The sequence below is a fragment of the Trichomonas vaginalis genome, chromosome VI, assembly GCF_026262505.1.
Source record: "Trichomonas vaginalis G3 chromosome VI, whole genome shotgun sequence".
In the NCBI taxonomy this organism is placed as follows: Eukaryota; Parabasalia; order Trichomonadida; family Trichomonadidae; genus Trichomonas; species Trichomonas vaginalis.
This window is the reverse complement of record NC_067208.1, coordinates 13,989,185-14,010,373: the sequence shown is the minus strand read 5'-3', so window position 1 is coordinate 14,010,373 and position 21,189 is coordinate 13,989,185. Positions and strand designations below refer to the sequence as shown.

The 21,189-nt window shown below is 29.4% G+C and overlaps 8 protein-coding genes and 2 pseudogenes across 10 annotated transcripts, besides 3 other annotated features; 4 read left to right on the top strand and 6 right to left on the bottom strand.

Annotated features, from left to right (window-relative positions):
- Positions 1-89: 89 nt before the first annotated feature.
- Positions 90-628: a mobile genetic element.
- Positions 433-17,316: a mobile genetic element.
- TVAGG3_0862060 (DNA/RNA polymerase superfamily) lies at positions 1,348-3,529 on the top strand (the record flags this gene model as incomplete). Its single annotated transcript, XM_051249742.1, has 1 exon — positions 1,348-3,529. A coding segment is annotated over one exon (2,182 nt), but the record flags the coding sequence as incomplete, so codon positions are not given.
- On the top strand, positions 3,733-4,815 carry TVAGG3_0862050 (DNA/RNA polymerases family; the record flags this gene model as incomplete). Its single annotated transcript, XM_051249741.1, has 1 exon — positions 3,733-4,815. One exon carries the CDS (start codon positions 3,733-3,735, stop codon positions 4,813-4,815), a length of 1,083 nt encoding a protein of 360 aa, XP_051085216.1.
- On the top strand, positions 4,942-6,432 carry TVAGG3_0862040 (integrase core domain containing protein family; the record flags this gene model as incomplete). Its single annotated transcript, XM_051249740.1, has 1 exon — positions 4,942-6,432. One exon carries the CDS (start codon positions 4,942-4,944, stop codon positions 6,430-6,432), a length of 1,491 nt encoding a protein of 496 aa, XP_051085215.1.
- TVAGG3_0862030 lies at positions 7,809-10,012 on the bottom strand (annotated as a pseudogene). Its single transcript has one exon. A coding segment is annotated over exon 1 (2,204 nt).
- On the bottom strand, positions 10,257-10,919 carry TVAGG3_0862020 (uncharacterized protein; the record flags this gene model as incomplete). Its single annotated transcript, XM_051249739.1, has 1 exon — positions 10,257-10,919. The coding sequence occupies one exon, from the start codon at positions 10,917-10,919 to the stop codon at positions 10,257-10,259; it is 663 nt and encodes a 220-aa protein (XP_051085214.1).
- On the bottom strand, positions 11,228-11,983 carry TVAGG3_0862010 (phage tail repeat-like family; the record flags this gene model as incomplete). Its single annotated transcript, XM_051249738.1, has 1 exon — positions 11,228-11,983. One exon carries the CDS (start codon positions 11,981-11,983, stop codon positions 11,228-11,230), a length of 756 nt encoding a protein of 251 aa, XP_051085213.1.
- TVAGG3_0862000 lies at positions 14,958-15,853 on the bottom strand (annotated as a pseudogene). The gene has a single exon. A coding segment is annotated over exon 1 (896 nt).
- Positions 17,317-18,449: 1,133 nt separating the features above from the next.
- Positions 18,450-18,665, top strand: TVAGG3_0861980 (uncharacterized protein; the record flags this gene model as incomplete). Its single annotated transcript, XM_001304513.2, has 1 exon — positions 18,450-18,665. One exon carries the CDS (start codon positions 18,450-18,452, stop codon positions 18,663-18,665), a length of 216 nt encoding a protein of 71 aa, XP_001304514.1.
- A 24-nt stretch (positions 18,666-18,689) lies between these two features.
- On the bottom strand, positions 18,690-18,926 carry TVAGG3_0861970 (N-acetylmuramoyl-l-alanine amidase family; the record flags this gene model as incomplete). The annotated part of the gene is made up of 1 exon (XM_001304514.1): positions 18,690-18,926. The coding sequence occupies one exon, from the start codon at positions 18,924-18,926 to the stop codon at positions 18,690-18,692; it is 237 nt and encodes a 78-aa protein (XP_001304515.1).
- A 412-nt stretch (positions 18,927-19,338) lies between these two features.
- Positions 19,339-19,376: a mobile genetic element.
- A 272-nt stretch (positions 19,377-19,648) lies between these two features.
- TVAGG3_0861950 (duf1771-domain-containing protein family) lies at positions 19,649-21,010 on the bottom strand (the record flags this gene model as incomplete). The annotated part of the gene is made up of 1 exon (XM_001304515.2): positions 20,064-20,639. One exon carries the CDS (start codon positions 20,637-20,639, stop codon positions 20,064-20,066), a length of 576 nt encoding a protein of 191 aa, XP_001304516.1.
- Between the last annotated feature and the right edge of the window lie 179 nt (positions 21,011-21,189).

Sequence of the window (21,189 nt, the reverse complement as noted above, 5' to 3'; positions counted from 1 at the left end):
CTATATATAGATGATGTCAGATATTCAACGATTAATTAAACATTGTTTAAATCCTGAATGGAATCAATGGAGTCATAATCAAAGACCTCATAAATGAGTAAAAAGAAATTAGAAACTAATGATTTTCATGAATAAAAAATAAACTTTAAAAATTTATGTCTTACATTTTTTGAATCATATATTTTTATTATGTATGAAATGAGCGTCAAAACTAACAATGTTAAAAATTTAGGATTCACAAACGAGGAAATAAAGGATATATTAGAGGAGGCGGGTTATGAAGTTGATAAATATTATTTAAGAAATTGTAAAAAATTTGCCGAGTTTTTAAATGAATTTGGTTATGATGGAAAAATGAATAAAGATGATGTTATAAATTTCTTATATCCCACATCTAAAAAAAAAGAAAAACCTAAAGAACCTGATGTTTTCCCTGAATATTATGAAGAACGGATTAAAGATGATGAAGATAATGAAATTGAAAGACTGGAAAAAATAAGAGATGAAATAGATGAAAAAATTAAGGAATTAAGAGAAGATGAAAAATATAATGAAAATGAAGTAGAGGGTTTAATGAATATCCCAGCTTCAGAATCAGAAGTTCAGAAATCTCATGAAGAAAGATATAAAATTATGTCTCAGAATCAACACAAAATTTATTAGATGGTGAAATAGATGAAACACTTTCAGAAGAAGGTATTAAATTTATTCGTAAACATAAGTTACAATTTATTGATAATGAAGAATACCCATGTATATTACTTTCACCACCTTTAGATTCCGAAAAAATCAAAAAAGTTCTTAAAAACGTGACATATGCAACTAATACGATTAAGAAAGAAGATCATGATATTTACACAAATTATTATTTAAATAAATGCACGGGTGTTGATAAAGTTTTTGATTTATTAGATAAAATATCAAAAGAAACCATTGGAACCTATAAAATTTTGTGTGATTGTGGTTTCATTGTTGAAGATACCAATAATGTTTCATATGAAAGAACAGCACCGAAGGAAGATGAAGTTGAAAGGTCTATACCATTCGTTATTAAGAACATAAAAGATATAAAAACGTATAAACATTATATTTATTCATTTATTTCAGAAAAAATGGAAGCAACCCATAAAACATCTTCTCATCATTTTATAGCTATTCATACATTCCTTTTCAAAGTTGTGAAATTAAATAAGACAGGAATTAGATTTAATGTATCAGGGTACGCATTCTTGAGTAAATTAAAATGTATTCGTCACGTCGCAGATGATAAAAATTTATGTGTTCTTAATTCATTTTATGGACTTTAAAAATAAAGTTTATTTTTATTTATTTTTTATTCTTACATAAATGAACAAAAACGGAACAGCTAAAATGAATGATAATCAAATTAGAGCAGAAGGTAGAAGGTTATTTAAACGCTTCTATAACATTCCTGATGGTGTTAATCCTAAAACTCGTAGAAGTTATTTAAATGAAGTAATAGATGCATATGAAGGGTTTGACATTTCATCAGAAAGTGAGAGATTAGCGAGAATGTTAAATGTTAATATTGATTTCTATTATTGTGATCCTCAACCAGAAGACGTGGACATAAATAAGGTAGACTTTCCATTAGTGGAAACAATAATGATAGATCCAGAATTTGAAACAGTAAATATTTTATTAACACAGAGTCCATGTGGAAAACTTCACGCTGACAGAATAACAGATGTTGAAGCACTCACCGGCTATAAAGTTTGTCCATATTGTAAAGAAGAAGTTTATTCAATCCGTGATGATCCAGAAAGGAAAAACCAAAGAAGATTTTTAAAGCATTGTGAGAAATGTAAAGAAAATAATGGAAGATTAATTCAAGACGTTCAATTGCAAAAGACCCAGCAACCATATGCACCACATATTACGAAACAGAAGATATATCAGTGGTTATTAGCTCACAATTTGCAGGAATATTATAAACCGACAAGATATTATATTACTTTTGACTTTGAAACATTAGAGACTAAAGAAGAATTGCAACTTTCTGAGTGTGCAACTTTGAACGCTTACTTAAAACCATTCATGGTATCATCAACGGTTAAATTAAATGATAAAACATATACGAGGAATTTTTGCTTAACTTCGAGTGATTCTTTTATTTCTGACTGGATTGAGTTTTTATTTTCAACCTGTTCATTAGTTGCTAAATCAAATATGAGTCAATACGATGAATTATTGAAGTCGCAAACGGTGGGGACTTTGTCTCATACATTAAATGAAAAACAGAAGGAAGTATTTAAAGAACTTCTAAATGAGGAATTCAATAAAGTGAATATCATAGGTTTTAATTCGGGAAAGTTTGATTTAAATTTAATTCTTCATGATTTAAACACTGCAAAATGGAAAATAAAATCAATGTTGGGTTCATCTTCTCAATTTAAGCAAGTCATTGTAAAGAAAACAAACGTTCCATATGAATTGAGATTTATTGACATCAGAAATTATATAGCAGGTGGGACATTAGACCAATTCACTCAAGATTTCGGAAACAATAAATCACGTGTTAAATCCTTTTTCCCTTATCAATTCATCACGTGGGAGAATTACGAAGAAGAATTATATAAAGTGGAACCATTCACTCAAGATTCATTTTATTCAGCATTAACTCAAGAAACTATATCAGATAGTGATTATCAAATATATCTCAATGATGCTAAAAATTTTAAGAATAGATTAGAATATTTTATTCATTATTGTAATAAAGATGTTGAAATTATGATTGACCCAATTGATAAAATTATTGAAGAAACATTTGTTTATAAAATTGACACGCTTCATAATCTTTCTTTATCATCGAATGCTTCAATGATTCGTTACGCTTTAGCATATAAAGACTTTAATCCTAATGAAAAATATCCTGAGGAAGAGATAGAATCAAGTTTTGAATTAACGAAAAAGTATTGGAAATATAAAATTGAATCATATAAGAAACAAGATGAAAAAGCAAAAAGGGATACTAAAAATAATGTTTCAATGGATGATTTTCAATACTATCAGGATTTAATCCTTTCATCTAAATGCAAAATGTGTGGTAAAGCGTTTACATATGCAAATAAACCAACATTGGATAGAATCGATAATGAAAAACCACATACCAAAGAAAATTGTCAGTTAATGTGTTGTTATTGCAATGTCGTGAAATCAAATAAAGATGAAGATGTTCAACGTTTAAGAATCAATTTAAGAAATTATGCATTAAAAAATAATTTACCAATGACTTTAGATTCAGTTGAAGCTTATCACATTCTCCGTAATGGAATTACTGGTGGTTTATCAAATGTTCAACATAGAGTAAATCTTAAAGGAATCACACACATTAATAAACTTTCATATAATCCAGAAACTAAAACTGTATCAAATGAGGACACCACCAACATTATGACTCATTTCGTTGGTGTTGATTTTAATTCATTATATCCTTCATCATTTTCATCTAATCCTCATGATTTCATTCAATATACTGACCATAAAATGTATATGCCGGGAAGATTGAATGGTGTTATCATTTGTGATACAGCAACAAAGAAAGCAAAAGCATTAGGAATAATTAGAAAGAAAAATACTTTATTTGTGGCTGAAGTAAAGGGTCACATTGATGAAAAATACATTAATGATTACATAAACTTTTTACCGATAATAAGAAACTTAGATATTATCACAGATGAAAAAACAATTGGCAGTTTTATGTATAATTACATGAAATCAAACAATTTACCAGTTGACCAGAAACAGAGAAAATTAACTCAGTTAGCATCAACACACAACCAATATCAACCATTTTCTTCTTATTATCTTTGGTATCTAATCGACAGATTTCATTTTATCATCGATGATATTCAATCAATTTTAACATTTACTAAAAACACTTGTTTTAATGAATTTGCGAACGAATTTATGAACGAAAGACAAAAGGCTGAATTAGAAGGAAATAAAGGAAAAAGTTTATTTTGCAAGATTTCACTTAATGGATCATATGGTTACGATGCAATGAATACACAAAATTACGCAAAGACTAAAATAATGAATGCACAGAAGGCACGCGTTGCATGTATGTCAAATAAGTTTAAAAACATAAGAGAAATAGGTGAAGATACATATCAAATGATGCTCAAAGATAGATTTTATAGATGTGAAACATGTTTACAAGAGGCATTCTTCACTTTAGATAATGCTAAATACTGGTATTTGGTTTTCATTTATGATTTTATGTATAAATGCATGAATGTTAATCGTTTTCATTTCATTGAAGGTGATACTGATTCATCTTATTGGGCAATCGCTGGTGATCCAAATCTTCCTAACACTCAAGCATTTCAAGCAATTGTTACTGATAAACAATTTTATGATAAAAACATTTTCAAATTCGCACCATTTGATTTCTTCTGTTTTGATGAGAAATTTAAACCTAAATTAAAGAATAAAGCTGAAGAAAAAGCACATGAGAAGAAGTTATTGGGTTTAGCAATTGAGAAACAAGGTGATAACATGGTTGCTTTATGCCCTAAATGTTATACATCATTCAACGGTTCAATTGATGGAAGTGATTTTAAAAAGATTGCACAAAAAATGAAAGGTGTTAGTTTACGACAAAATAAACAATTAACACCTAAAAATTATTTGGATATAATAAATGATAAAGTGATATTTGATGGTCAGAATATTAATTTACAACTTAAAAACAGGTCTGTGACTCGCTTAACAATTGGTAAGACTGCATTAACAGGAGCACACACTAAGGCTGTATGTTGTGAAAATGGATGTTGTATGCCATTTATTTAATACAATTTAAAAATGTATTTTTAATGAAATACCACAGAAGAGACAAAAGGAACCGTTAATGATGGTTTTGATACTATGATTCAAAGAGGTGGGCACCCCTAAAACATTTATTTTATTTTTATATAAATGAATAATGTAGATTTAAAAATTTTAATTGATGATTTAGTATTTAATCAAAATTTTCTTGATTATTATGATTTAAAAGCATATCTCCAAAAATATGATGAAAATATAACGGGTGATGATATGGAATATTATTATCCGTATTATAAAAATAGAATTTTGAAATATCATGATAAAATAATTTCTAAAATTAAAGACAAAATTAAAAATAATGAATATGCAAAGGGAAAAACTAAATCACAACTTAAACAAATGAAAGATTTCAAAAATAAAGTATTAACAGAAGAAGATATTGATGAATTATATAATTTATATAATCCTGAGCCGCAAAACGCCCAGGTCCTTCAAACCATAAATGATGCACAAGCTTTAATTTATGATTCATTAGTTAAACCATGTTCAGCCCGACTTTTAAATGAAGATCAACTTTTGGAATTCATCCTTCAACATAAACTCGAAGCGGGAAAGTATATCAAACCTTTATATACAGTATATTTAAAACAAATGAATAGAATACATCCAGAATTAATGAAAGGAGGAATGAAATCCAAAATCAAAGCAGATAAAATTAAACCACTTGCAACACCAAAACCTCCAACGGTAGTACCTCCTCCTCCTTCAGTTAATCCTTCATCATTCACTTTATTATATCCATTTCAAACATTAAAGAAGCAAAAAGATTTTAAAAAGGATTTCAAAATATTAAATAAACCAACTGACCCAAAAATTCAACCGTTAAAGGAAAAATTTGGTCGCCCTTCATTTGCACCATATCCATATTCATACGAAATCGATCATTTAGAATATTCAAAAGGAAACGTTACTTATTTATTTGCCATTAACATTAACACCAGATATTTATATTGCATTCCGGTGAAAGGGAAAACAGAACAGGAAACAAGAAGAGCTATTCAATACTTACTAGATCATGAAAGAGTAGATAATATAAGGGGTGATGGTGATAAAGGATTTCAGGCAGCTATGGCTCATTATTTCCCACAAATTAATTTTTACTTTTCATCCTCTCCATATACGTTTCATAATAAAATAGTTGATGCGGTAATGAGAACTCTTAGAGATGCGTTAGGGGTTAACGGTCAGATATACTGGGATGGAAATCATGACTCCATCATACAGCAGTTAGTATATTATTACAATAATACATGGCATAGAACTATAAACATGAAACCAGTGGAAATGAAAAATGATATTTCAAAAGAATGGGAATATATTAGAAAGCAAATGGAAAGGTTAAATGATGTTAAACATGAACAAATTAATTCGGGGCTCATGAATTTTAAACAAGGAGATAAAGTTTTGATTCATCTCGATTATGGAAAAACTGATAAATCAATGACAAAAAGAAGACGAAGATTTGACACAATAGCTGAATTTGTTAGATACATTAACGGTAATGTATTAGTTGAAGTTGACAATAAATTAATAGAAATTCCGATTTATTTTATTACTCCATTATATTTAAATAATATTTAATTTTTTTTATTTCGTAAGAAATGAGTGACAACGAAGCAGCCAAGAGTCTAGATGATGAATATAAAAAGAAACTAAACAAAATTAAATCAAAAATATGCTATTACAAAAAGAAGCCGCAATGTGGTGGGGCTGAAAACGATAAAGAGAGGAAAGAAATAATCGAAAAATTAGAAACTTACCGTTCAATCCTTAAACTGAGTGAAGCAAAAATAAAAGAATTTAATAGAATAAATAAATTGATTGGAAGAGATGAATTTAATCAAGATGAATTTTTAAACTCAATCCAAATTTAATTTTTATTCCTCATCTTCTCAGTTTTCGTGGTTTGTTGTTTTTAATTTGTTCTTGCATCATTTTTATCATTTCCTCCCTTGTTATGATTCGTGGTAAATTTTGAGCTTGTGGGGTATTCATTTATATAAAAATTAAATTTTGTTATTAGTTATGATTTCGTTAATGTTTTCAGATTATTCAATTATGAATTATTTTTGAAGAACTGAAGGTGTCACTATGTCACCATGTGTCACCAGGTTATTTAACTTCTCTGAAAAATGATGACAACATGACATTTTGACAACACTGTAGGAGTTGAATGAGGAAAGCAGTTATGAATTATTTTTGAAGAACTGAAGGTGTCACTATGTCACCATGTGTCACCAGGTTATTTAACTTCTCTGAAAAATGATGACAACATGACATTTTGACAACACTGTAGGAGTTGAATGAGGAAAGCAGTTATGAATTATTTTTGAAGAACTGAAGGTGTCACTATGTCACCATGTGTCACCAGGTTATTTAACTTCTCTGAAAAATGATGACAACATGACATTTTGACAACACTGTAGGAGTTGAATGAGGAAAGCAGTTATGAATTATTTTTGAAGAACTGAAGGTGTCACTATGTCACCATGTGTCACCAGGTTATTTAACTTCTCTGAAAAATGATGACAACATGACATTTTGACAACACTGTAGGAGTTGAATGAGGAAAGCAGTTATGAATTATTTTTGAAGAACTGAAGGTGTCACTATGTCACCATGTGTCACCAGGTTATTTAACTTCTCTGAAAAATGATGACAACATGACATTTTGACAACACTGTAGGAGTTGAATGAGGAAAGCAGTTATGAATTATTTTTGAAGAACTGAAGGTGTCACTATGTCACCATGTGTCACCAGGTTATTTAACTTCTCTGAAAAATGATGACAACATGACATTTTGACAACACTGTAGGAGTTGAATGCAAAAATAAATTCAAATCATACTTTATAAAGCTTCATTTACAGGTATTTCATCGTCAGTAAATGAATCCTCATTATCGTTTGGTTCAACCTGTTTATATAATCCTTTCATTTCTTCTTTCAAAACATAACATCACATCTGTTTACCATCTATTCTTCTCTGTTTCCTTTCACATTTATCTTTAATACTCATTTGGAAATTCTTGTCTTTCATGTCTGGTGGTTTGCAGAATAGAACATTTTTACACGTCATACCTGCACACAATTCATCATAATGTGTATTTATCCATACATCTAAAGGATTTGTTGATAATTCTATTAAATCTTGTTTGGCTTCAGTCATCGGTATGATTCGTACATTAAATGATGAAAGGTCATATTGCATAAAATACGTCAGTAAATTATCATAAAATTCCTTTGTGCATGAATTCATCAAATTCTTGAAGTAATCAAATTGACCCTTAAATTTACCATTAACTCTTAAAACTACGTATCTTCTGTCTCCAACTTCAATTTTGACAGGGCAAACGTGATTAGTTACGAAAATGAAATTAGCAACGTTTTGTGCTGTTCTTCTGGGTTGATTCTTTTCATTAATTCTAATCTCATTATCCGTTATAATTGATTTCAAAGCGTTGAAGTTTGCGAGTCTATCTTCACCTACATTCTTGAGTTCATTAAGTACAAGAAACATTTTATTCTCAACTACTGAATTGAAATTACCCGTTAGCTCACCTATTTCAGTAATGTTTTTGCATGAATAACCAGCGAGAAGTTCAGAAATAATGTCTGTAAATCTGTTTTTACCTGTTCCCTGAAGTCCTTTCAAAATAATTGCTGTTTCATTCTTGATTCCAGGATGTTGAATCATTGATGCAATCCAGCCGAGAAGGTATTTATACACTTCATCGTTATTATCACAAATGGCTTCTTTAATGAAATCCATAAACATCTCAATTTTTGAGTAATCAAGCTTTTCGAGAACGTTGTATTTATAACCTTGAAACGTTGAGAAAACATCAGGGGAATCAGATTTAAAGCAAACACCCTTAACGGTTAATGAAGACAATTGATTTAGTAGTACATCCCATGCTGTTATGGTTTTACCTTCTTCATTAAATAATTTAATCATTTTGAGTGACTCTTTCATGTTTGATTGAAGAACGAATGATATTTGATTCATTTTGTCGTGGATATTATAGTCCTTTTGAATGAAGTATTTGTTTCCACAATCTACAAAACGGATTACACGTGATAAATCCTCAATTACACCAGAACTGTTTTTATACTGATGATTTTCAGCCTTGCGTCTAATATCTGTTATCAAAAACGAGTCATCAAGTTTGATGTCAAATGTTATTTTTGGCTTACGTAATAAAGGCAAAACATATTCATCATAATATTCCTTTTGATATAGTTTTAGAATCTTCACCAAAACAAATGGAGAAGTCATTAAATGTGCATATCTATTACGTGCTTTATCAAAATTACTTTTTGCATTTTCTGTTAAACTGCAGAAGTTATAAACGTTATCGTATGCTTCATTAATTAAATGATTAGGTAACGAATTAATTGCTTGAAACAGTGTGAATAATGTTATTTCTTTTTCTAAATTCATGTTTCCACCGTCATTATGTACTTCAAAATCACAGATGCCATCAACTAAGCTCTGGGCAAGTTTATCGTCAATGTTTACATCTTTGTTTTCATTTATTATACTCTTTATTTCTTCGTTCTTCTGTTCAACTCTTACCTTAATATTCAAATCATTTAATATATCATTCACTGTTCTGGTTAATGTTGAGTCATAACTTCCACGAATGAATGAGTATGTATTGATTGGTTCTGTTGCATTCTTGCGAACTCTTGAATCAGCCATAACTACTAAAGAACGCTTTGAATCATCTATAGAAGTCATGATATCAATATCATAATCATTGCAGGAATAGCATTTAATCATTCTGTTCGAAACTGCATAGAAGAAATTAGTGTTGCAATAAATGTGAAGACCTCCAGAAGCGGTTTTAACGATAACATCTTTATCCGAAAGTTTTGATAAAATGTCTTTTCTAACTGTTTCTTTAAGTTCATCATTGTACGATTTATTGATATCAACATCTATAATCGTTAAATTTGATATTTTATTTACTAATAAAGCCATACCGGTTTTCCTTCCTCTTCCTCCATCATGTTTGAGGTAGTTATGTAAATCAATCATGTTTTCACCAATTCTTTCGTTGAGGGTTTTAGTTTCTGCCACAACTAATTCCTCAACTAATGAATCAATAACTTTTTCATCAGAAACGATATAGTTGCTGTTGTCGTTTGTTGTGTCATTTATATAGGAATAAAAAAAATAAATAATTTTAAAACTAACTTTATTTTGGACTGCATCATATTTCCAGTGATGTTGTCAAAATGTCATGTTGTCATCATTTTTCAGAGAAGTTAAATAACCTGGTGACACATGGTGGCATAGTGACACCTTCAGTTCTTCAAAAATAATTCATAATTGAATAACCTGAAAACATTAACGATTTAATTTATTTTTGGTCGTTTATGACAAAACTAAATGGTTCATTTACTCACAATATTTTTGTACAAAACGACCCCAAACTTTTAACATCTTTTCTGCAGCTTCAAATGCTATCTTAGCGAGTTCATATTCTCTAAATTCTCTCTTTAAATCTTCTTGTTCCCATTGGTCTAGTTCGTATGGAGAATCTCTATAACCATAACACATCTCACGTTCATGTTCTAATTGTTTTTCACACATTTTTCCAACTTCTTCTTCAAACAAATGTTTTGCATTCTCTACTGTATCTTCGAGTTCTTCTTCATCTAACTTCTCATGAACTTTCTTGTCTATGGAGTCCATAATTTTTCCAACTGCTATGCAATATTTTGGAGAAGCCCACATTGCTATATAGTTTATAAGTCTTGGGTCTACATACGTTCCTCTAACCTGTTTGATTTCATCAGGAATTCCTGCATGAATTTTGTATAAAAAGCAACCGTCGGAATTCCGGCGGTTGCTATATTCTTCACAAAATGCCTTATAATACTCTTCCCAGGACTTATTTTCCAACAACTTTCTAAAGTCTTTCCTAAACTGTTGACACATCTTTGTTGCATTAATGTAACCATCCTTGTCTCTACATAAGACTTCAATATCATTATAAGTGCCTTTTGTGAATGTTTCGCCATTAGATTTGTTCGTGAACGTCTGTGCTTCGACTGACATTTCTGTTCTTACATACAAAATAAAAAAATAAATAAAAATAATTTTAAAACTAACTTTATTTTTGGACTGCATCATATTTCCAGTGATGTTGTCAAAATGTCATGTTGTCATCATTTTTCAGAGAAGTTAAATAACCTGGTGACACATGGTGACATAGTGACACCTTCAGTTCTTCAAAAATAATTCATAATTGAATAACCTGAAAACATTAACGATTTAATTTATTTTTGGTGTAAATTTTATTAAGTTCATCTTTAGTTAATAATTTGAATGGATTCGCTAAAGTTTGTTTCACAAACATTGAGCGTTCATTGAACTCTATACCATGCGTAAACTGTCATGTAAGGTGGCATGTATTCTTTACTTTGTCCCGTTGTTTGTGTATATCCTGAAACGAAATGTGTATGGTTTCCTTCTCCCTGAGTGTCACTCCAGTAACAATTTATAGCAAACTTAACGTCGTCTTTAACATCATATCCTTTACCTTTTGTCATTCCTGACCAATCCCAATATCTATGCTTATGCCAACCTGCTTGAGATGTACTTAAATCTATGTAGTGACTGTGTGCAGGTAAATTTTCACCTGAAATCGTTTTACTTCCACCTGTTTCCTTTGAAGAGTTTGCACAATACAAAAACTTGTCGACTATTTGTTCCCATGCACCAACACCAAACATCGCTTGAGGACCTCTTGCATCCATAGATGTATAAATAGAACCTACTGGGTTCATTAAATCAAACATATGAGATAATATAGGATTGTCTCTTTTGAACTTAAAATATAGTGCAACTATTTCAGGTTTCTTCTGGTTTGTGTCAGAATATTTTTTATAATATAATCTTATGTTTTCAGGGTAGGTAAAATCTTGACTATAATATTTATTTCTGTCATCTGTATAATAATATACTATTCTCGTTTTTTCTATTGCATTATATCTTTTATATCTATAATAATCTAAATATAATGTTAGCTTTTGTTCATCTACATGTGGTGTTCTGTCGTCATCTCCATAGTCATAATAATATGGTGCTGGAGCTGGGTCAGGTAATGTCATATCTACCATTTCATAAACTCTTAAATATTTCTTTTGTTCGTCTCCATATAAGTTTAAGTAGCAGTTGTTGTCTAATGGAACTTTAACTTGTGTACCATCATTCTTTTTATAGCTTACATACATTTCATTGTTATTTTTCGGAATGAGTTTACACCGTGTACCATTTTTTAAGGAGTGTACAAACTGCCATCTAAAATATTTATTTTCTTCACGGACAGAAAAGTCACCAACAATAGTTTCAATATTTTTTGTTGTTCCTATCAAACTTTGGTATATTTCGTTAACATCTGTTTTATCTGCCTTCTTATTTAACTCATCGTTAACATATGTTTTATCCGCTTTAAGGTCTAAACATCCCGAAACCCATTTTGTATCAGCTTTATTTTTAAAAGTCTCCAATGTCCATTCATGATTCCATTCAACCTTTTCTTTAATTTCATTATCTTTTTCATCAACATAAACCAAATTTGCCTTCTTATTTAACTCATCGTTAACATATGTTTTATCCGCTTTAAGGTCTAAACATCCCGAAACCCATTTTGTATCAGCTTTATTTTTAAAAGTCTCCAATGTCCATTCATGATTCCATTCAACCTTTTCTTTAATTTCATTATCTTTTTCATCAACATAAACCAAATTTACCTTCTTATTTAACTCATCGTTAACATATGTTTTATCCGCCTTCTTCATTATGTCATTTAGGAAACCTTTTATGAATTCCTCATTTAAATTAAATCTTCCAATCTTCAAAACTTTAGGAAATGCATTTAATGCGTAATATCTTTGTTCTTCTGGTGGAATTGATGTTATATCATCCGTTATTCCTTTAATTTTTGAATTCATAAATAAAATTTCTTTTATATTTGATATCACTGCACCACCTTTGCAAACGAATTCGAAATGGTCATTTTTCAATACTATCTCCAAATCTCCATATTTCAACCTTTGCGTTTGTTCTGCCGTCTTTGAATTATATGCATATATGGCGTATGTAATGGTCTGAAGGACCTGGGCGCTTTGTGCCTTAAGTTGCTGTGGTTGCTGTTGTTTAATCATTTATTACGATTTAAAAATAAATATTTAATCCGTTATCTCATCAGCTATTTTCTCTATTTGAAATTGCCATAATATTTCATTCATAAATTCTAAATCACAATCAAATAGGTCAGTTATTCTAAATTTAATATTTGATAAATCTTTTGAATGAAGAATAAATGAATTCCCGGATAATTGAAACGGATATGATAAAGAAAATGTGTTTAAGTTGATGGATAAAATGTTTTGTATTGATGGGTAAGAGTTAGGGTCTAATGTTTGATGTGAAAATCTCATTGGGGTATTAACTTTATCACATTTGATTAAAATGAAATTGGAACCAGTGTCAGAATACAAAACATCCCCAACATCTTTTTCAAAATTTAATATCCCCAACAATGAACGAAGATGAGGAGTACAAAATTTAATTTTCAGCGGAAATTTAATAAGGTTATTTATTTCATCAAGTTCAAAAAGTTTATCAGGTTTTGATTTAAAATTTTCTTCATACCATACGATAAATGATTCATTTAAATAACTTAAAATCATGTTAATATCCCATTTCGCTATCACATTATTTATATACATATCATACGTTTTTTCAAGGTCATCTTTAATAAATGATATATAATCTGAAGGGTCTAAAAGAATGGGATTAAATTTACCACTCACAGAAACGAGAGTAACATTATAAATTCCGCTAACTGTTAAATTTAATTCACAGTTATTATTCGAAATAATATTGATAATTGACATTTTTTATTACGATTAAAAATATGGTAAAGCGTTATTTTCCAGTGATAAATAAAACTAGAATAAGATTACCTCAAGAATTCATAAATTCAACGAATAAGAAATTCATTCATGTTATAAATTTTAGTGTTTTCAGAAAATATGAGTCAATGTCATATTCATCAACAGGTTATATTTCACTTCATTCAAATTTAGTTCAATCAAACCCATATAATGACCATTTCATAAGATTTTCAGATGGTATTAAAAATGTAATTGATAGATTAAAATATGAACAGATTGACAATATCGAATTTTTGGAATTTTGGTTTAAATATCCCGATGGAAAAAAGATTGAAGTTAAAGATAAAGCTGATACTATAACAAAAACAATTACAATGACCGATCCGGATAGTGGGGAACAAAAAGAAATAAAACAAACGATAGAAACTGGTGAAAGGTCAATTATTATTGATTATGATTCAAAGGATTATTATTCGATAATGTTAATGCTTGAATATTAAATAGCCTTAACAAAGAATTTTTCAAGTGATATTTTATATTCATCAACTATTTTATTATAAATATCATTATATGTTAAATGAAGTTCAGTTGTTGTTCCGTTCTTTGATATCTTAATTGTGCTAATATCCTTTATAGGATTTATTTTTGCAACTGTTCCGCAGCATGAAACCTCATCATCTATGAAAAATTGAATCTTAACGTCTGAATCTTGAACATCACAAAGAATGGCGATAATGTGAATTAATGATTCATAAGGTAAAATAATTAAACCGGATTGGTCAATTAAATTTATTATTGAATCATAATTATTAATTATTATATCACGGTAAATTTTCATTAATTCAGAATTAATGTCTATTTTATATGGGTTCTCGATGTTTGATGAAAGAGGTGGGGTATGTTGGATAAGTGGGAATTTCAACAGGTTCTTTACCAGGTTCAGATAAAATGATTGGGTCTCCATCTTCTTTTTTCTCCTCCTCCTTTTTCGGTAAGTCACGAGTTAATAAATTTGGTTGAGTTGCTGACCTTGTTAATTCAGGGCTAACATTAACTTTAACATTTTGAATAATTCGTGATTTATCATCATTTACGTTATAACCAACCGTAATCTCTGCTTTTGCGTTAGTGTTCTTTTGACTAGTGAAACGTCTTCTCATTTATATTCGAATAAAAAAATATATTTAAACTTTTATTTTGCTGGAACTTTTGAATCTATTATTCCCTGTATTTGTTCATGAAGTTGATTTTTAGCTTTTCATCGAAATTAATAGACCGAATATATTCATTAATTGCATTCTTATAATCATCTGATTTCTCAAATTTTCTTTTATCTGATTCCTTAACTAAATCATAAGTTAAACCTCGTTGCTGATATAATGGTTTCTTAATTAAATCTTTGAATGCTTGAGATAAAGCACCTGATGCAATTCTTGCTACTATAATTGGTTGGAATTGCTGTTTAAGTTCATCTTTAACATTTGCGAAAACTGGATCGAATAAAGCAACTTTAAAGAATTTCTTAGCTGAAATTTCAGGTCTAATATTTGCATATTGACCATCAAACTGGTTAGAATATCGTGGTAATCCATCCGGTCCCTCTTCAATAGCATTTAATTCTTCATTGAAATAAGAATATGGATTATGACGGTATGAATTAATTGGACCATTTTCACCTTCTCCAATGTATTGTTTAACAGCTTTTCCATTTTCATCAAATTGCATAGGATAACGTTCATTATATGCTTTACGTTTAGGATAATCAGTATGTTAATTTATAACCATTTATGACTTTAATATTACCTTGACCATCAGTAACGAAAACTTCATTTATACCATCAGGTTTTCCATTTGGACCCGTAATGTCTGCTTCGTGTGCTTCCCAATTTGGACCATGACGTTTGGCATATGCTTGAGCTTCTGGTAATGTTAAAACGTTTCTCATTTGTTTAACATCTTTTTGAAGACCAGCAACAATATGAACTAATTCTTTCATTCCATCAGGAACTTTCATAGTTCTATTATATGCACCCTTTTGTTTGTCCCTTGTTTTAATGGAACCTGTAGAAGATTTGCTATTTCTGTCATGTTTAATTATAAATAAAAAATAAAAATTAATTATAAAAAGTTAATCAAATTTAACACTCCTTTATTTAAATCAACTATTATTTTTCCATGTTCACCTAATTGCTGATATTGTGTGTAAAGTTCATTAATGCTCATTGGTAAATTCACTTGATAAAGCATAACGTTCAACTGTTGACGACTAAACCCACTGAAAATGAAAAGGGTTGATAGATTTGATTTAATGTTTGTGCTTAATGCTTTGAAGTATTGAACAGCCATAAAGAATGAACACTGAATGTGTCGACATTGAGTTAATAACTGATTAAAATATGATTTCTCATTTGTTATTAGTTTTGATTTCACTGCATCATCTAGAAAAATGAGTGAATGCAAAAATTCTCTATCAAAATTTGAAATAGAAAGTGTTTCAAATAATTCATCCCGTTGTTTATCAATAATTTTATCCTCTAATCCTTGCTTCTTGATTGTATTATATAATTCTTTATACATTAAAAAGTTTTTTAAATAATCTTCTGCTTCTTCTTGTGATAAATAAATAATTGGAATTTTGATTAAATGCTTTAAAGATTCAAATGTATCATCTGAAGGTGAACCTGAACGGTTGATATAAATTAACACATGTGAATGGGGGAAGTGTTAGCAATAATGATAATTTGTTTTAATATCGTTAATGTTTTACCTTTATTTTGTTTACCAATTGCTGCAGTGATTGAATTTAAGTAACATTCAGAATATGGAATTTTCATTAATTTTTCCTTAGATAGAGCATTTCTATTATCACTCAATGCTTCATTAATCATATCATCTACGTATGTATTATATACTCCTGCTAATTCTTCATAAGGGGTGGATGAATTTAAATCCATTTAATCAAAAATAAATTTATAATTTTAAACATTTCTATTCATCAATATTTCATCATATGAACTTCTATACTGTGGTGGTGTACCTGTTGGATGATATTTCAAACCTTCATCCGGTGTCCATGTCCAATATGTAGTCCTAGTAAACCAAACCTGAGGAGGATTTGTCACCTTTGAACAGTAAGTGTCATTTTCACCCTGAATGATTGGATAAGCTTTCACTTGTACTGTAACTTGTGAGTTGAAAGTTTCTAATCCATCAAAGAATATACCCGCTCCATCACGTTGAACTGGAATAGTGCATAAGAATGAAGTTTGGTCTTTCCATGTTCTAGCTAATGGCGTGCCATCATCATCATTCAGTGGTCTAGTTAATGAGTCCTCGTATTCTTCGTGCATTCATTCACTCCATCTAAATCAGAAGCTTGAAGCATACGTGTAAAGAATATGTCCCACTGTGGTCATCGCTTGATCGGGGAAGTTTCTGGAATCTATAGTGACCTGAAGACCTCGAAGCATTGGATTTTCTAAAACTGTTCTTTGCATTGCATTCTTCGGAAATGTTAACACAACATCTGTAACATTATGAAGAGCGTATGAGAAATCTGAGCTAATACCTTCAGGAGTGATGCAACCTCCATTTAGTGAACGAACGTCAATATGTTGAGCTGGAATCATGAATGGATCTTCCTTACTGAATAAACGTGGTATTGCTTTAACTGATTCTTCAATTAAACCGTATCCTGGTGTAATGCATTTATCCTCTAAAACTTCCATCTTTGTGCATGAAATAATAACGTCATCAACTGTTGCGTCAGCAGATGTAGCGGCTAAGCTTGTAATTAATTTGGCAGGAAGTCCGATTTGTTGGAATTTGCGATCATATTTATAAACATGATTCATAATCTTTTCATAATTTTCATCAGTTATCTTTTCATAAACGTAATTTTGTAAATCAGCAACTCTTAACGGGTCAACCTGACAAAATACTAAAGTATCCCTGAAAACATAATATTTAAGAATGATATCACCAAATGATTTAGGATAATCATCGAACGCCTGAAATGCTAACAAATCATTTACCGGAATAATCATATCAAAAGTGATATCAACTTCTTCATTTGCTTCTTGAAAACTTCTGAAGGGTCAATATATTTACCACATACTGAGTTATCATATTTTTGAACATTATTATATAACGAATGAACAAACTTTTTAACTTTCCTTTCTGATTTTGGTTTATATGTTGCAAATGCGAAAGATTCACGGGCGCAATCCATCTGAAGATAACCGGCATCACCTCTTTCGGTTTCTACTTCTAATTGTTTAAAGCTTTGATTTGATGATTTGTAACCAACGAATAAACGCATGCATTTAAAAGCGGCATCACATGTGAAAGCTTTATTTGAAACTAGAGTTGCTTTAACTTTGCGTTTAATATATGTGTCACCTAATTGGTTCACATCATGAGCCGGATTTGTAATTCTTAAATGAGTTTGTTTATCATCAAAATATGGAGCATCAGAGTCATAGCATGAACTTTCAAGTTCTCTATAATATCTTCTACCGTCATTCTTTGCGAATATTTCATTTATCTTTTCGAATGAATGAAACACATTTCCATTAATCGGTTTAGTGTTTGGCACCAAATAGTTAGTCGTCATTTATTAATAAATAAAAAATCAAAATTAAAAGATGAAAATGAATTTTTAATTTTAATGAAATAATCAACTATGGCTGCAGGTATATTTAAGAAACTGTGGGATAAAGTAAAAAGAGGAGCGAGTAAAGTTTGGGAAACATTGAAGAAGGGAGCAAATTGGATATTTAAGAATAAAGAAGCAATTAGTGACGTTGCTGAATCAATAACGCCAAAAGCTGCCCCAATAAGAGAAATATTAAATAAAGGAGAAAAAGTTTATCAAAGACTACAACCGATACTAAGATAAAAATAATATTTATTTATTTTTCCACTATCTACCTCCTATTTTATTAAGTATTCCTTCAGCTATTCCACCAACTGCGTTACCTGCTTGTGCTCCCATCGCCGGATTACCTGCTTTAGCACCTAATACTCCACCTATGATAGTTCCTGCCGTTTTCGCTACTGGTGCCAAAAAGTTTGCAACAGGTTTAATAACCTTTTGATGAACCCAACCTGCAGCTTTCTTAATTCCATCCCATAATTTTTTAAAGAATCCTGCCGCCATTTCTGATTTAATATTAATTAAAAAATATATTTCATCACTTATATTCTAATTTTTATTTAATGATAAATGAAACCGATGTTAAAAATAAATGAAACAGAGGAGGAAGAAATAAATGAAAGTGAAAATGTTCAACAAAAAATAAACGTTGTTAAACCAATTACTGAAATAAAAATTTTTTCATCTGTTGAAGAATTTAATGACTATTATGCTAATAATAAAAAATTATTTGAAGAATTGACAACATGTAAATTGAATAAAATGTTTAAAGTTGATGGATTCAAAATTTCATAAATAAAAGGAGTGGTTAGTTTGAAATCTATTCCTCAATCAAGAATCACCTCATTAATGAAAATAGATGATTTAACAAAAAGAATAGAAGAGATTGAAGAAAGAATGAATCAAATAATTGATTTGTTGTAAACAGAAATTCATCAAAAGTGACACCTCAGAAAAGCTAAAATATTGAATTTTTGGAACTTTTGATAGAGCACGTTTTTAAATATTAATTAAAGTAAATGTATATTTTGTAAAGATTCTTTTTAATAAAAAAATAAAATTTTGAAGAAGAACACAAAATCTTCTGAAAAATAATATCACATAAACTCATATTATTTTCTAATATATAACTATTTTATATAAAAATCAAATTCAATGATCTTAAAAGCGAAGGATAAACCTCAAAATTTACGAATATAATGAGTGGGAATATAATGCTTATCTATCATAAAACCATATGAAATATCAATTTTTGCTTTACGCCTAATTTTTGACGACAATTAGCAAAAAATGTTAAATGTTAACACTCAGTCCATTTGAATATGAAAAATAAAATTGACTTTGATTAAATGTTTTTATTTATCATGCAATTCTTCTTGCGACCAAAGATTTGAATAAAATTTCAAAAAATAAGATAGCTTAAAAAATAATATACGGTAGTGTTTACTAATAGATGAATAGTATATATAAATTCTATTAAAATGGATTTGATCCAAAAAAATATATAAAATTTGATCATAAATAAAATCGTTTTAAATTACTTCTTCATTTAAATTATAACAATTATTTTTGGTTTTATATTTTTTTATATTTATTCATAAAGGCGTATATTGTTGAAGAAATTATAATTCTAATTTATATTTAATTGTGACTTTTTTGGAAAGGCCATACGCGAACAACACCGGTGTTTTCTTTCACCACTTCAGCTTTGATGCCTCGAGTTTCGCAAAGTTCTAGAATTGTAGTTTTAATTACTGGAAAATTATTTATCGAATGTAGGCCTTTTCCGACAATAAGTTCATATTCTGTATCATATGGTAAGTTCTGTTCTATAGCACACTGTAAGAATCGATTGAATTCTTCTACTGCTTGAGCTTTTGATTGAGCATGAAAATCGTATTTATATCTGTGAGTTTCTACATCAGGAGTTTTATCTTGCTGCTTTTTCTTCTTAATTTCTTCATTTAATTGTTTTTCTGTCTCTTGTATACCTTGCATATTTTCTTTATATATTTCTTCGATATGTATTCTTGATATGTTTGGGAATTTCGTGCAAAGTGCTTCGAATTGTTCTTCTGGTGTTAGAGGTTTTACTAATTTATATTCTGTTTCAAGTTGTTTTTTTGCTTTTTCGAAACCTTTTCTATGGAGAAGATTGACTACTTTATCTCTGGGTGCTGATGGAAACATGTTAATAAGCTTTTCTTCTTCAGACATCTAGAAAAATGATGTTATTTCAAAAATTTGACTACGATAGGATTGAAAGAAAAAAAAAGAAAATTCCGATTTTTGATTAAAAATTACAAGGTCTTGATCAAATTGATGTCAAATTTTCGCTAACAATCTTATTTGCCTGGTTTGAGGAAAGTAGTATATGTTGACGGGTTGTGTGACTTTTTTTGTAAACGTAAGAATTCATACAATATCGAGCGATTTTGTATCATTTTTTTAACATATGAAGTAAAAAATGTATGATTCTTACGGTTTTTATTCTTACGTTTTTGAATAAATCAAGATTTAAAAAATTTTCAAAATTGTAAGACATTTACACTCAGCCCATACATAATGAAATAAAAAAAATAAACTTTAAAAATTCATGTCTTACATTTCTGAATAATTTATTTTTATTTTGTATGAAACCGATTTTAAAAATTTATGAATAATTTATAAAAAGTTTTTATTCCTACAATTCCTATATTACCATTAATAAAAAGAATATATTTTATAATAGTTTCATTTCGAACATGTTAAAATTTATCTGCATTTC